This window comes from Electrophorus electricus, chromosome 5 (genome assembly GCF_041902795.1).
Source record: "Electrophorus electricus isolate QZ-2024a chromosome 5, ASM4190279v1, whole genome shotgun sequence".
Taxonomy (NCBI): Eukaryota; Metazoa; Chordata; class Actinopteri; order Gymnotiformes; family Gymnotidae; genus Electrophorus; species Electrophorus electricus.
Window position 1 is genome coordinate 28,389,400 of NC_137501.1, and position 13,865 is coordinate 28,403,264.

Sequence of the window (13,865 nt, forward strand, 5' to 3'; positions counted from 1 at the left end):
TCCGGACCAGGCACTGGTAGACGGAACATTATGGAACCTCTCTGGACAAGTCAAGACTTGCTCTCAAGAACAAGACCCGTGTAGATTAGAAATAACACAAGCGTTGGCATCTGATCTCCTGCCAGCCATCGGAGAGAGGAGTCTTACTTCAAGAGTCGGGCATCACTTGTTCATGGATGATGCAAGAACAGCGTTGTTCCTTTGGTCACTATTTAAATGTTAGGCTGAGGTACAACATGTGCTCCAGTGCCCTTAACTGCTCTCTCATCTTTGAGATGAATGCAGCTGCTAAGTTTGGACTGTGTTCAATGTCTGTGGGTTTTACATTCATCAAAATTATGGTATCGTGTATGTAAGGTCATAAGCCTGAAAACCCCATGTGACTAATGTATAATGAAACCATACTGAAGTACTCAAACACCCATAATAAAGTGAACTGATACCCAAACTGATGTCTACTTCCATATACTGAAGTACGCAGACCTATACTGTCATATACAGCCTGCATGGCATCTGTACCACCTAGGTCCAGTCCTGCATCTCAGGTCTGGGACAGGCTGGATGGATCCATGCCCACTTTGACAATTGTGTCAGCAGTGGCATGTGGCTAAATATTGTGTTTTAGTGCTTCCATTAAGCCAGGGGAGTAAATTCAAGTAACTCCAGTCCTAGATACTACTACAACAACAACAACAACAACAACAACAACAACAACAACACTACAGAGATAATTTCAACACTCCTGGCTCTAATATTCAGGAGCTACTGAAGGCCTTGATAATCTGTACTAGAGTGTGTTAGATTAGGGTGGAACTCTGCAGGGTTGGCAGACCTCCAAGACTGGAACTGGACAGTGCCACACCACGTGAAAACCCAGATTTTTTTTTTTTATAATATTAGTAATCAAGTGCAAATTCTACAGTCTAAAAATGTTTAACAGACTGTTTCATCATTCTGAACGGTAGACCTTTCAGAAGCATAGAGTGCTTACAGTTCTAAACGGCCTAAACCAATTTCTCACTCAACCAACCTCCCCCTGGAGTATACTTCTAAATAAGTGAAGCCTGACCACTCACATTTATTTTATATTTAATAATCCCTGTGCATGAAATAATTGTAAGAATTGTACACATAGCTCAAATAACACAACCACTGTGCAGCCTCCACTGTGATCCGGAGTGTAAGAGGGTTGAGAAAAATGAAAACCCCTAAATTAAGAAAATTAAACAGTCCAACTTCTACTTGGTCTGATTCCAAACTGAGTAAGAGAATAAGAGGCTACATAGCTTCCCAACTCTGCTCTGCACAGTAAATTCATGACACAGGAATCACTCACCAACAGACAGGTAAGGGTGTGGCATTTTTAACCTATGCTTGTCAAAAACAAACCCAGGCAAACTGTGTGTAAACATCAGTGGTAAAACGAAGCAATTAAATTAAATTAAAGCAATTAAATTAAAATCCCATATCCTAGATTATCCTAAACAAACACGCACACAAAATATATTGGTCATGTGTTACAGGACGGCTTGAGACATCCACCAAACCCATCTTAACCAAAGGCAAAAAGATTTAAATGAACTGGTGGCTGGGTTGTTAGTTTAAGATTACACTCATCAGTAGTTTGCCTCCCAACAGCATATCGGGACCAGCTCGCAGGGTGGTGAGGCATGTCAGTCCAGCGAATAAACCATACTGCCAGTCAATTTGTTACGTTAGGCTAGTCCGGTCTAGTCCTAAAGCCAGTCCACACTTTGCATCTGTCCCAGTTCTGAATACATCAGCACACTTATCAGGTGTTATGGGAGGTGGAGTAAAACAAAAATGTGGCCTGGCTAGAACCCACCCCATGGAGCAGGACACCGAGTGAGCGAAACTCTTATCTACTGCTTCACCAAGTGTTATGCAACTCTGTGGGCCAGACAGTAACACACAGTGCCAGTAGGAGACTACCAAAACAGATATGGCTGTGCACTGGAAAAGAGTAAGAGATGTTGTGATTGTGTGTGTGTGTGTGTGTGTGTGTGTGTGTGTGTGTGTGTGTGTGAGAGAGTTACGAGAATGTAGGAGGTGGCATTGTAATGCTGCTGCCGATTGGCCACTGGGCAAACACAGGCATGAGGAGATGAAGCGCAGCATGAGGTGTGAACCTCAGAGCGCACACACACACACACACACACACACACACACACACACACACACACATGAAAGAAAGAAAACAAAAAAAAAAACGGAGAACATCTAAATGAGTGAAAAAGGATGAAACCCGAAGGAGATAAAATGAGTAATGATGACAGAGAGAAAGAAAGAAGGGTTTTATGAAGGGAGGAAAAAAAACTGCTTGCAGTTAGCCAGAGTAAACCAATAAAACAGACGACACACATGGGTGCATTCACATGTTCTCCGAGTGTGCAGGTGAGCACAACGAGGCGCTTCATTGCCATGTCTCAACAACTTTTTTTCCCTTAAAACAGGTGCCACCCAGAAACCAATACACACACACGCAAAAAAAAAAAAAAAAAAGATGGAGTGCCGTTTTACGTTTTAGACGTTCCTCCGGCAGCAAGAAGGCCAAATCAACATTTGCCTGCCATTCACAAGCGCTGGTATTTTTGGAATCAACAGTCATCCTCACTGCTGGTGAGATGTCAGCAGGCGGTAAAGCAGAGCAGAGGGGACAGGAGCGGAGAGGTGCATGCTGGGACCAGAGGCTATGGGCTGCGGCTGTATGTTTCTGCTTTGTTTGAGGGTTGTGGACTTCAGATAGTTCAGAGAGATGCAGGAGAACAGTAGAGTCAGTCGTCATCATCATCCTTTCATCTCTCTCTCTCACACACACACACACACACACACACACTTAGCTGCAGCTGTTGTGTGATATGAGCATAAAGCCAACACTTATAGTTGGGAACCTTACAGTTGGTCAACCATTCCACTCTCATGATGCAGTGCAGTAAGTCTCTTTCGCGTGTCTGCTCTTCTTAAGGAAAAAGAAGTGATCCAAGTGATCTGTGACTTAAGGATAGAGCAGCTTGCACTGAACAGCTGACTAGCCAGAAAAGGCAATAAGAGAGACCCCACACTCTGCCAGAATTGAGCCTGCTCTCTCCTTTATTCAGCTCAGAGGCAATAAAAAATAAATAAATAAATAAATTAAAAAGTGAATTTCAAACCCGAACGCAAACTGTATTGACAATCAGTCGTGCTGGTAAACTGTACTGGCAAACGGCCATTACTGGCTACACCCTTGTGAGCTATGCACGTAAGGGTGGATCTGAAAATGTGAGAAACCCAGAGAAACTAAAAAATAAATGAATAGGCAAACTTGGTTGTGCTCCTGTAGAGAATGTGGCAGAGCAGACCGGGAAAGGTGTGAGCAACCCCAACGCTGTGCGTTCCTAAGGAGCACATACTGTGTGATGTATACTGATAAACACATACAAGCTGCTTTGGATAAGAGCAGCTGCCAAATGCTGAAAACGTAGATTCAGAATTATACTAATTGTAAAAAAGGTCAGAACAGTGTTCCCTTGAGAAATCTTCAGAAGGCCTTAAGCACAATGTCCCACCCTCAAACTTCTTGATGAAAATTTCCTGCAAACCCTGAGGTGACTCGTGATCTACATGGAGTAAGAGCAACGTGCAAGATGCATAATGAAACCACCTTTACAGTAAAACAGGATTACAAGAAGTGTTTAAATGTCCTCTGCTGTGCAACAGCGGAAATGGAGACTATAAGGCCTCAAATTGTGCAAGATGTCTGCTTTCTCTTTGAAAGGACAAAGGTCCAGCAGTGCACAATGTACACGACTCTGCATTTAAAACAGAAGTCAACAAAGTGCACTCTACACGTTCACAACGCACGTTATTGATCACCGCAATAGTGGGCAATAACGGTATATGCAAATGGACCTTCTTAAAACTACCCAATCAGACAAATTCCTTTTTTGTGGGCTGTGAACATCCTGACCAAATCACAATTGTTCCGTATGAGTATTGCGTGACTATACTGACTGATCAAGGTTTGCACACGACCCAGCACATAGATGAAGTTTTTGTAAAAATGGCACAGGCAGACATTTAACCACGTCACATCTGGTTTCACCAGTGTGCTTTAACATATATAAAACACATTTGAGATTGCGGTGTGCTTTATTTTAATATATTTTCACTGGAATATTTTTCTCCACATTGTGCAGTCTTACCGTTCTGACAGAACATGCTTCTGATATTCTTACACATTTGTTGGATTTGTTTGGAAACATGAAACTAGCTGACCAGGTTTTTAGGAACACAAGTACTGGAGGGCTTTTGGAAGCACAGCCACATTACGAAGCCAAGTGCACTAGGCGTGTACTGGCACAAACGGGTAGTAAAAACAGCCTGAAGACCTTTGTTACATTATATACCTCATTTTATTAGCATTTTATGTTCTCTCTCTCTCTCTTTTTTTTTTTAAACTGGCAGTTAGGGTCAAGAATTTTTGTGCAGCATAAACGATGATTAGGAAAGAGAACAGTATTATGTTGACATGCCAAAAACAAATAAAAGCAAGGAGCACTGGAGTGGAGAGTCTAAAGACCTAGCTGCACTTAGCGTCATGTTGTACAAATAACCACACAGATTAAATTTTTAAAAAACACCACACTTAACAGCAAATCTGAATATTTGAGTGATGCCGTAACAGTTTGACCTATAGCCCAAAACACAGACTATGGACCTGTTCTACACTCTTAACAGCTTGAAGCCTACAGTGGGAGTGGCTATAGCAGTCTCCACCAAGCCCGACTCACTTTAAAATCATAATAAGGACAAAACGAATGCTGATTGAAATCATGCTTCCTCAGCTGTGAGAGCATGGATAACAAAATCACCTAAAGAAGTAAACGTGCAAAGACTGTTGACATTCACAGCGTGCTCATTAATGGGCCGAGGTTAACACGAACAGTGGGACGTTAGCCCAGTTTCCATTTCCTCTTTATGTAGTACCTCTGCCCAATAACTCTCAACAGCATTTAGAGTCGTCCTCGCGTAACAGGGGCTCGGTCAATGCGCATCCGCGAGCCCACCTTCCCTTCATACGTAGCAAGCATGGCAAAAAGTCCAAAAGGTCACCTGTAGCCTCATATGCCGCTTGATACATGGCAGAAGCACACTGGGAAAACTGCCTACCTGTTACCAGGTCTGCCAGTCATTCCATCTAAGCTGACTTTACCTGCAGAACTAACGAGTGCACGTGCACACGCACGCGCACGCACGCCATGCTTTTTCCTCACGTTTGTTAACAGTACGAATGCTATAAAAAAGGGGAAAAACACCCATGTTTATAACTGGCCCCATATAACCCAATGACTCAAAAACACAGTATAAATTAGTCTGTCACTTCACCTTGTATACACATTTTTCATATTATGTACTTGTCACTCTGTATAAAGTAGGCTGCATTTCACATACAGCCCTGGGTAACCCAGCCAGCGCACTAAAGCGGTGACGTGTGTTTCCAAGCCAAAAGAGGACAAAACAACGGATGAAATTTGAGAGCCAAAGCACATTTAAATAAACAAAAGCACAGTAAACAGTGTGAGCAGAGCCTGGCCGTCATACATCAGCCCGCAGATGCAGAAACACGTGCGCACGCGCGCACAGCCTTTCCAACATGATTAGCCCAGAGTTTATTGCTTATCCTATACCCATCACATACAGTTATCCACATGAAAATGGTCGCGAGAGAACTTTCGGAGGTCCTTCGTTGTGACTCAACACCTTGGCCTTTCAACGTCCCAATATGCTCAGGGACATACAGCCACATGCACGATAACCGGCCCAAATGGTCAGAAATGGGGAGACGTTAGCGCTGTATGTGCAGGATGGCCCTCGCAGCAGGCTGAATGAAGAACAGGTCTACAGGCAGAGGAGCTGAGGACAGAGCATGCAAAGCTCCCCCGCTGCATTCGCTCGTGTGTGCTGGTGGGTTTCTTTTAGTAGATGCATGTTTCCATGGCTACAGGTGTCTAATAAAAGCAGCATGTGCACTGCGCAGGCAGATCAGCTGGCTCCAGAGCTATGTGGAGCTGCCGGTGACGTTGGAATTCCATCAGTTCATTCCCAGGGCCACGCGCACTACAACACAGACTGGACAAACACGCCACTCTGGACACTCTCTGTGTGTGCTGTGTGTGTGCGCGCGTGCGCATCTGTGTAAAGGTTTCAGCGAGCAGGGGTTTGGTTAAGAAATATGAGTCACAGTTTACTGTCTTCTTTTACTCTGGAAGCAATTGCTAATTTAACTGCCAAAATCTGTTTGCCTAAAGAGTGTGGGGGTGTGTATTTTAGCAGTCAGCAAGATGCCCTACCAAGGGAAGTGAAAACAAGAGCTATTAGTGGACCAGTTCATAGTCTTTTCTATAGTTGTTTAAACTCTAAGAGGAACCATGAACAGACTCTGTGTCATTACCCAGTTGAGCACAACCCAATGCTAAGTCCAGAATGCCTGCATTCTGAGCGAAGATGTTACACAGAAAACCAGTGTGTCTTAACTGATCCTTCTCACAGTTGCACTGAAGCAGATGTACCCTAGAAAAAAACTGAGCATTTTTGCCATTTCTAAATTTAACCTCTGTTAAATGACCGGCTAGACTTATTCCCACTGTTTACATTAATAACAGTCGAGGCTTCGTGGCTTCGTGGCTTCTCAAGATCGTGAATGTTAGGGAGTGTGCATTAGGGTTCTGCACTGGTCAGTGTTGTGTGTCTTGCTGATTAGCGTTTAGCCACAAACCGTACAACCCCCTCTCATGCGCTGTGGCACTTTCTGCCTGTAGCATCTGCTGGTGACAGATAGCAGTGAGGGTGGTAGGTGAGTGGCTGTCTCTGGGGAGGAAGCAGGGAAAGTACAACTCGAGTGAAAGTGACAGCTCTTCTGTTTTCTACGAGACAGATAAAGGCAAGCACACGTGCACGTCTGCACAGCCAGGATACAACAATAATTAGCACACTGAGGGGGCTCTCAGTCCACTATGCACAAAGCCAAAACAAGGACATAGCCATGTTTTACACGAGGCAACAGGAGCATCGCTGCAGGCTGTGCTAGCCACGCTCCTCAGAGACAACAAGGCTTTCAGTCTGCACTTAGCTTAAAAAAAGTAAAAATCCAGTGTGTGAAAAAGTGAAACTCAAGTTCAGGATACTTGGCTGAAGCACCAAGACTCCCCTCTCAGGTTGTTTCTGAAAAAGCTAAAGCATGAGACTGGTAATTGTAACACCTTTGTTACACGTTATCTGCGTTAAACTTCACACATTGCCTACTTACTGCTACTAATGCAGTGTTACCACAGCAGCTAAAGAGGCTAAAGTTAAATGTTTCCACACAGAACCCTCACAAAATCAATGTAAAACCCTGAACTCATTTTAGAAGTGGTTTACTCCAATTCGTGTCACCAAAGCTCACTGGTTTAATGCATCTCTCCCTCTCGCTCAGTGTCTCACGCAGTGTGTGTGCGTGCCCATTTTAGGCGTGCAGTGTGAGGCAGCACAGGAGTGTACTGCGGAGTGCAGAGAATGTACAGGCCCCACTGTTCTTCCCATTAGGCGATAGACAGCAACTACAGAAGCGAGAGCTATTCTCTCAACTCCAGGAGAAATGGCTAAACAAATGTCTGAGGAAGAGTTTGTAATGTACACATGGCTGGTTGAAATCAGGCAAGAACGCTTGACATGTCAGTTAAGATGACTACATCCCAGTGACACTTGAATAGAGGTAACCAAACACTAAGAACAGTCAACAGAAATAACAAAAACACCGAGACGATGACCGGCCTCTCAATATGAGAACACTAAAATTTGCAAAATTATCCCTCTCCCCCCCCCCCCCCCCCCCCCCCCCCCCCACACACACACACACAGTGAGGCAACTCAGAATGCCACATCACAAAAACGTTTAAAACAAAAATGTTCACAGAGCCACTTTAATAAGACTGGGGAAAAAAAACCCTGCAACTTGATTGCAGACCAATGCTTTGTATCTTTTAACTAAACCCACATCTCTCTCACTCTCTCCTCCAATGTGCCTGCTATTCACCCATTCTGCTGTTTTCCTGCTAAAACACAGCACACCTCTAATACACATCTTGCAGCCAGTTTGGTATTGCTGTTCTGCACCTAGACTCTTTTGTTTCACATTATTATAAATCACTCAAAATACGTAAATGTTAGGTGTAAACTACATGAGGACTGGGTGCAGCAGCACAAGACGCAGGGAGGTAGAGCGAGACACAGGGAGGTAGTGTGTGATGTAAGCTGATGCAAGCATGTCTGCACAGATCTCACCTGTCCTCCTGAGGGAGACTTTCAGCGCTCCGCTCTTCCGCTGCCTAGAGGAGAGAAAAAAACAAAACAAAAAACACACACACACTTTTAGACTCTACAGGTATTCAAGTACACAAGAGTGAAAACTTCAGAGTGAACTTAATTTTGAGACTATAATTTGCTAATCAGGATAGATCAGATTGTTTGGCTGTTTTGTCCGCTCTGTGTGCGTCTCTCTCCATCTTACTCATAATGAAACATCCCCATGGTACATATATTCAGTACGTATCGGTGGATTTGCAAGTAACAAAACAAACAAGAAATAAAATGCAGGATGGCACATGCAAGTTCAAAAATTCATCAAGCCATCATATGAAATGCATTAAATATATACACTGAGATATTTGAGTAAAAACATTAATCATATAAATCACACCAGTATCCAAAGTCACAATATAATGAAAATACCACAGGCTAAGCATACACAACTGAGTTACTTACTAAATGCCCTAAACGCACAAATCTCCCTACATCGTAAGACACCTGAAACCATAGTAGCCCCATAGCAATCTCCATGCAGTGATAAAACAGTTTCAGTAGAAGCAAACTGCAGCATCCTTGTGATATGGTGACTTCCAACAGTTCCAGGCTGGTGTCAACTACCCGCCAAGTATGAAGGAGCCCTTAATGAACAGCTGGCTCATGCTAAGTCACAAGGAAGAGACTTTGCAATGCAGGCTCCTTTGCATCAAATACAGAGAATATTAGCACACATGCAGACCTACCAAATGTGTGCAGACAGAACATATGCATGCAGACAGACCGTATTAGCAAGCATGAAGACCTACAGAACCGCTGCAGACAAACTGTATTAGCATGCATGCAGACCTACAGAACCGCTGCAGACAAACCATATTAGCATGCATGCAGACCTACAGAACCGCTGCAGACAGACCGTATTAGCATGCATGCAGACCTACAGAACCGCTGCAGACAGACCGTATTAGCATGCATGCAGACCTACAGAACCGCTGCAGACAGACCGTATTAGCATGCATGCAGACCTACGAAACTGCTGCAGCCACAAACAGCCTGAGGACACTCGAAAAGAGAAAACGGCAAGACTGCTCAGTCATCCCTGACATGAATATTGACCACTGTTTAATGTGAGGCTATTTACACCTCTGCCCTGGGGACACAACCCCACCGAATAAACCCGATCTGTAGAGTGCCAAATAACAGAGAGCTAGCCACTAGCCACAACACACACACACACACACACACTATACAGGCATGTTGTGGTGATTTTTAAATTTATTTATTTTTAACAGGTTCAGATCTAAAATAAACCCGCCTACAAAATCTAACTGATCATTTATATGCATTCAGGATTTTTTTTTTTTTGGTAATACCACCCAATTATGTTGGTCTTCTGTTCATAAACTGTCGTAAACCTAAATAAATGTCGAGCAGAAGTTAAATCATACAAATAAACGCAAAGTAGCAGTAGCACTGGGACAGAAAATATGCACAGCACTACATTTAGAAAGTTATGCAATCCAGGCTCCACGCAGGTTATGGAAGCTGGACACTTTTCTTATTATAGCACATTAGTGTGCGCCTCCATTATAGTGCTCTGCAAACTGAGACACCCCCCCCTTCACGTCTCCCTTTTGTCTGTTACGCAACATCTCTGCAGCAGAAGCACACTCTGCAGCTTTGGGACCGGTTCGTTAAAACACTCCCTCGACGCCAGTCAACAGAGGACACGGCCAGTCGGGAGAGTGAGTTCGTCTGAACAGCCCCTGCATGCGGGGCGGTGACAGGCCTGCATCGGCTGCAGGAGTGCCACAACCATCGGGGTGCCAGCCAGACCAGCAACAGGAATGCAACAGTCCTACAAAGATGGAGCACACTAAAGGCCAGCGCCTCTGGAAGCAGACCAGAGATCTTCTTCAAAGGTTGCTACGCCCTCCTGATTAGACCCTTTAATTACATAACTCATCAACGATGGAAACATTGCACAACTTAAAAGTGCAGATAAAACAGCTTAGAAATGGAAATTTCCATCACATCTTCAGTTGCGGTACGGTTAGAGAATGACCACACAAACCAGCATCAGGAGCTACTGCACCTTACTCTTCACATACAGCACAGCACAAAAGCAGCATGTCTGTCTCAATGCCTCAAACGCAGTGGAACAAATCATACGCTTATGTAATTTATTTTTTTTGGCCTTTCCATCAACAAATGTCCACATTGCTACACCATATGTTGTGTTTTGTTCCAATTCTAAATGGCAAAAGCATGTTTGGCATTCTTCATCTCCCTGGTCAATTCTTAACATCCCACACTGATGACGCAACCGTAATCAGATACGACATGGCAAACTCTCAGCAACATAAAACAAACCATTAGCGTTCCTGGATTATATCCCATGAGCGTGCATAGTGACACACAAACACTACTCACATTTTGTCCTGGGGGTTGTAAAAAAAAAAAAAAAAAACTTGTATAATGGTTTGAGAGTTTATAGATTTGATTCCATCTGACAGCTGCTACAGCTGTACATCTGAGCCACTGAATCCAACTTCCTATAGTAGGTTATTATAGCAGGTTATGGGGGGGGGGGTCAGAAACACTACACAAAACATATAGGAAAGGAAATCACATTTATTCATTAGCTACTCCACAGGACGAGAATATCGTTATTGAGCTTTGCGCCATGACTGGTACACTGTTGATCAAACACTCTTTCCTGAGTTTAGTTATTCAAGAACTGTGAATTTCACAAGAATATTTCACCAGGGACTTACAGCAGCAAGGACTAGATGAAATACACATAAATGCAAGCAAATTGAGGAGGCAGTAGAGGGTCATTCTGTCCCTATAAGGTTTGGGTTTCTTAGCTAGTCAAGGAAACATGGTGGGCCTAAACTTCAAGGTGTATGGGAATTTAAACTTTAAAAATATTTTTTTAACATATATCGAACTAAATCAGCAGAATAACCCTTTTCTGTTTCCAGAACAGAAAGATATATATATTTATATATTTTCCTTTGGTATGTATAATGCACACACGAGTGAATTCTAAGGTTAGGGAGAACGCAAAATAATGTCATCGTTCGTTATGCAACCCACGTGACCACTCGGTCGCTGTAAATGTTCGGTTTTGCAAATGCAAAACCCTTTTTTTTTGCAGGGGTAAGGTAACGTTACGTTAGATATTTATCTGGGAACTCTAGAGGTTGCGTTCTCTGTCCATAACGTGGCGACAGACGTCACGTTCAGCAATCCGTGGAGTCCACTGACTGATTGCCATAGCCACGCGCTTCCCGCCTCCCAAAAGAACATTCCCCTTCATTAGCAACTGGCCCCGCTGTTATTCCCGAGAAATGAGGAGACCCGTCCTTGCGACAGAATCGCTTTTCCCTTCGTTTGCCGACGCAACAGTCGACCGGACACAAACGTATCCGTTCTAGCGTTCAGACTCCAACGCACGTGCTACATCCGCTCTACCCAATGGGAGATGATGGACGCCTTTGTGACCGTGTACTTGCTCGTGCTGGGGGTAGGATTCTGGAGGCAAACGCGGCAGTTTAGTTTGTATTTTGACTCACGTACCTGCGACGGCACTAGGAAGTCCGTGTCCTCTGCCTGCCACACTTCCACCACGCTGGACATTTCGGCGAGAGCTTGTTCGGCGAGAAGAAAGAACGTCATGTAAACACAGGGAAACACATGCCAAAACCTCCGGTCCGCTTGCATCCGCACGACTGTAAAGCAGGATTTTGGACGGACGCGCACACAGCGGTGACTGCGTTTCTCGTGCATGCACATCGGCTATTCTTTTGCAGTACGTTAGCGCGAGTACCGAGCGGAGATGCCACGGATGACAAAGGCGTGTGGCTGGCAATTTAAGAGACTCGTTGTACCGTTTTGTTAACGCCCATACCAAATAGCCATAGATTTTGTATGACCTGAAATACTTAACTACACTTAAACGGAAAAAATAACACTCCTATTTCCATGATTACAAATATTAAACGGCGGCTAAGTTTTCCTGTTGAGCTCTGCTACAGAAGAGAGCTTTGTTGCATATTTACACAGGAAACGGTATCGTCCAAAAAAGACTGCTTGCTTTCTTCCTTAAAACGCAAAAAAAAAGGAGTAAACTACATGTGGATGTAAATATATAGCTAAGCCAGATCAACAAGAATTTAAAGCGAAATTTAAGTAAATATGCTTTTTTTGGGGGGGGGGGGGGGGTGTTCAAGAAAGGCAGTCCTCTTCTAGCGAAAGCGACTTGTCAAGTGAACACTTAGCTAGTTCCCTCCGACATTTTCGTTCGCTGGTGCATTCGTTTACAAAAAATACACTCCGTCGGACCTTGAAACTGGGCTCCTCCGCGCTGGAGGAAGGGCAGCAGTAGTTGTAGAATTCCTAGCAGGACATTAATCCACGTTTTCCTGTGGCAGTGGCCGCCTCGGTCGAGGTCCCGTTGGGCCGCCATGCTGGCGCGTCGTGCTCGCTCGCAGGGCTCGCGGTGACTGCTCCGTCTCCACGCGGCGGGCTCCGTCCGCTCGCTCTCCTCGCACCCGCCCACCGTGCTTCGTCTTCTCCGGTATCGGTGCTGTGTGCTGAGTATGCGCCGACTACAGCCAGTCCATTACGATCACTTGCAGGAGCTAAAATGCGAAAACATCATTAAATGTTACGAGCTTTAGTTTGTTTGTTTGTTTGTTTTAAATAAAAAACCTCAGTGCGGCTCTGATTACGGCTTGGCAAACAATGTTATAGAGCTATTCAAAGAGAGTGTACAATTGACTACATCTATATTAATTTAGGAAAAAGCACAGAGGCTCGTTATGGATGTGCTTTTGCCATGGTTGTAAACCAGTTATCGACCAGACTTCGCATTGATGATCAAACGTCACACTGAAAGTTAACCTGACCAACAGTAGCTTGAACCAGTAATGTTTTAATTACGACTGGACAATTCCAGTCTTTACTAAATGACCTGTATGAATAGTTGAATTGTCTTACTAGGAAAAAAAAAAAAATTACAGTTCAGTGCTGTGACCTGCTAGGGAACAGTGCAAGACCTGGTCAGTTTGGTAGTACCGAGAAGATGTTGCTCGGTAATTTTACGCTGCATTTAAAACATGCCAGAGCTACGGACCTCACCGGTCAGGGTATTTACATTCTCAGACTTTTGAGCAAACTATACAAAACGGAACCTTTGGCTTATACATCGCTATTTAGTAACAGCAAATAGTTCATGCATAAAGAATAATTATAGATATATGAACCGTACCAGCATACTGCATAAATGTATGTTAAAGCCGACATTCCCATATAATGAATATTTACTCTAAGAAGAAAAAAATAATCACCAGGAAATAGTTGTCTGTATTAAACGTGCAAACATTACTTACCTGTTTATATGCAAACTGAATGTACTTTTAAATACGAGGTGAGTGGGTGTTGCAAGTTGTCATATGCATGTCAGGAACAATTTCAGAATTCCTTTCATTCCCTGATGGTACTGGTTTTGTCAA

The 13,865-nt window shown here is 43.8% G+C and overlaps 1 protein-coding gene across 3 annotated transcripts in view; it reads right to left on the reverse strand.

Moving 5' to 3' along the window:
• The window catches only part of tmem131l (transmembrane 131 like), a 34,221-nt gene extending 21,292 nt beyond the window's left edge, over positions 1–12,929 (reverse strand). The window contains exons 1-3 of one of the 3 annotated variants that reach the window (XM_081714678.1): positions 12,694–12,929; positions 11,929–11,999; positions 8,326–8,369 (exon numbers count right to left, since the gene is read on the reverse strand). In XM_081714678.1, coding sequence (XP_081570804.1) covers positions 8,326–8,369; positions 11,929–11,999; positions 12,694–12,817 — 239 coding nt within the window. In that variant the 5' untranslated portion in view covers positions 12,818–12,929. The remainder of the gene's footprint in view (positions 1–8,325; positions 8,370–11,928; positions 12,000–12,693) is intronic. The other 2 variants (XM_081714677.1, XM_081714676.1) reach the window with 2 other exon arrangements.
• Between the last annotated feature and the right edge of the window lie 936 nt (positions 12,930–13,865).